The following is a 1,905-nucleotide window of genomic DNA, read 5'->3' as shown; positions in this document are numbered from 1 at the left end:
CCTGCCCTTCAGCAAGAGGCGCGGCCTCCATGCGCCCTCTGCTGAGCACAAGGAGGAGTTCTCTTATGCACACTCAGAGGCAGGCGGCGTCCTGGAGTCAGCCGGCAGCGGACCACGCTCCCTCCTCCCAAATATGGCCAGGGGCCAGGGTGCCGGCTGCAGACCACCACTGCTGTGGAGCTCCCAGTCTAGCCTATGTCTACCAACCTGCACAAGGATTGGCTTAGATGAAGCCCTGATTTCTCAGAGCTTCCATTTCTTGGAATCTTGCCCATCTCCCCCAAAGGCATGCTGGTCCTAAGCCCACCCCACTGAGGACCTAGACCATGGGCTGGGCCAGATGGGCAACGCCAAAAGGGCCAATAGCAGCTGGTATCCATTCACAGCATTGCCATGTGGACAGTGGGTGGAATTGGGAATCCAGAGTCGGGGAAAAGACCCAGGCTCCAGGGCCATGCGGAGGGCAGGCTGTAAGTTGGGCCGTAAAAGATGGGTATTCTGAATAGCCCAGGGTGAGAAAAGGGCTGTCAAGGCTGGGGTTGGCATGGGCAACAACACAAAAGAGCAGGCATGCCGATTGTGGGCAACTTTGGACCTGGGCTTGCCACTGAGTGGGGCTTGATGATTGGAGGCAGATGGCCCCAGGACAGCTCCCTAGGAAATAAGGACAACATCTCACTTTTGGGTTAACTGCCTCGGGAATGACCTTGGGCCCAGTGAACCAGGAAGTTAGTCACAGACCCTGTATCAGAGGAGAAAGCAAGCATGAAAAAAGGACAATCTGTATTTTATTTGTATCTGCCTTTGGCATGTATACAGACACCCAGGAGCCCCTTCTCCCAGCCTGGGGGAGGGGTGGTAGATTCAGGAGGAAAGAGACATCAGAGTGAGGACACAAAGTACAAAAGAAGGTCCTGCTACCCTCAGCAAGGGGCATCTATGTGGGCTGGAACTTGTACCATCTGCTCTTCTTCCCATCTAGGCCATCTGCGAATCTACATGGGTCCTCCTATTCCACACCAGATCACTCTTCCCTCTCCCCACAGGCTTGCTATGAGCAGGAGACACAACCTCCTCTCTTCTGTGTTCCAGCTGCTTTTCCTGCTCTTCCCACTCCTTAAGTTCTATTCCTCGGGATAGAGACACCAATACCCATAACCTCTCTCCTACCATCCTCATAATCCAGGGTGCACAGCACAGACTCCTGACAACAGGTAAGGCCAAGATCTGGGAGCTCACAGCTGGCTGTGCCTGACGGCAGGGCAGCAGGCATGAATGCTTCTATGTGTAAGGCAGGACTGCCCCTATGGCAGGGTGTGGGGAGCCACAGGGCTCTGGGGTATGTCTGAAAGTGGGGACGAAAAGGTTCAGGAAGCCAAAAACATGGGCTTATTTGTCATAGAAGTCGACGTGGGCTCCAGACTTGAACTCGTCCTTTTGCAGCAAGCTCAGCAGTTTCTGGGCTGACACCTTGCAATCCACCAGCTTCCCCTTTGCCTTCAGCTCCTGCAGCCCTTTTCGCATGTCTGGGTCCATGGAGGTCTCCCGGGCCAACTGCTGCATGTCTGTGTCCAAAGGACCTAGAGGATGAAAAGCAGACGATGAGGGAACATGGCCGAGGCAGGGCAGAAGGTTTCAGGTCCCTGTTGTATGTCGGGGGTGGGGCTGAGTCAGGTCTGGCTGGAGGAAACACGTCATCTTGGCTGAAATGTGTGGTCAGGGTTGTCAAAGGCTCCAATTTGTCATTATCAAGCTCTGGACTGAAATTCAAAAGCCCAATGAACATGGACCCTCTAGATTACCATGTCTAAAACCAAGATTCTCATCTCCTGTCCAACCACTACCACCTCCTGACATTCCCATTTCTATTAATGAAGTATTCCTTTCCCAGACTCAAAACCTCCA

General features: G+C 53.6%; 1 protein-coding gene across 1 annotated transcript in view; it reads right to left on the bottom strand.

The window, feature by feature from the left end:
- Window positions 1-770: 770 nt before the first annotated feature.
- Window positions 771-1,905, bottom strand: part of SPR (sepiapterin reductase (7,8-dihydrobiopterin:NADP+ oxidoreductase)) — a 22,793-nt gene continuing 21,658 nt past the window's right edge. Inside the window, exon 4 of the mRNA XM_011980757.1 lies at window positions 771-1,580. Within this exon, the coding sequence (XP_011836147.1) occupies window positions 1,390-1,580 (191 nt within the window). The 3' untranslated portion in view covers window positions 771-1,389. The remainder of the gene's footprint in view (window positions 1,581-1,905) is intronic.

Source organism: Mandrillus leucophaeus, unplaced genomic scaffold (assembly GCF_000951045.1).
Source record: "Mandrillus leucophaeus isolate KB7577 unplaced genomic scaffold, Mleu.le_1.0 Scaffold216, whole genome shotgun sequence".
Taxonomy (NCBI): domain Eukaryota; kingdom Metazoa; phylum Chordata; class Mammalia; order Primates; family Cercopithecidae; genus Mandrillus; species Mandrillus leucophaeus.
The sequence above is the reverse complement of the archived record's forward strand: the minus strand, read 5'-3'. Positions and strand labels throughout refer to the sequence as shown.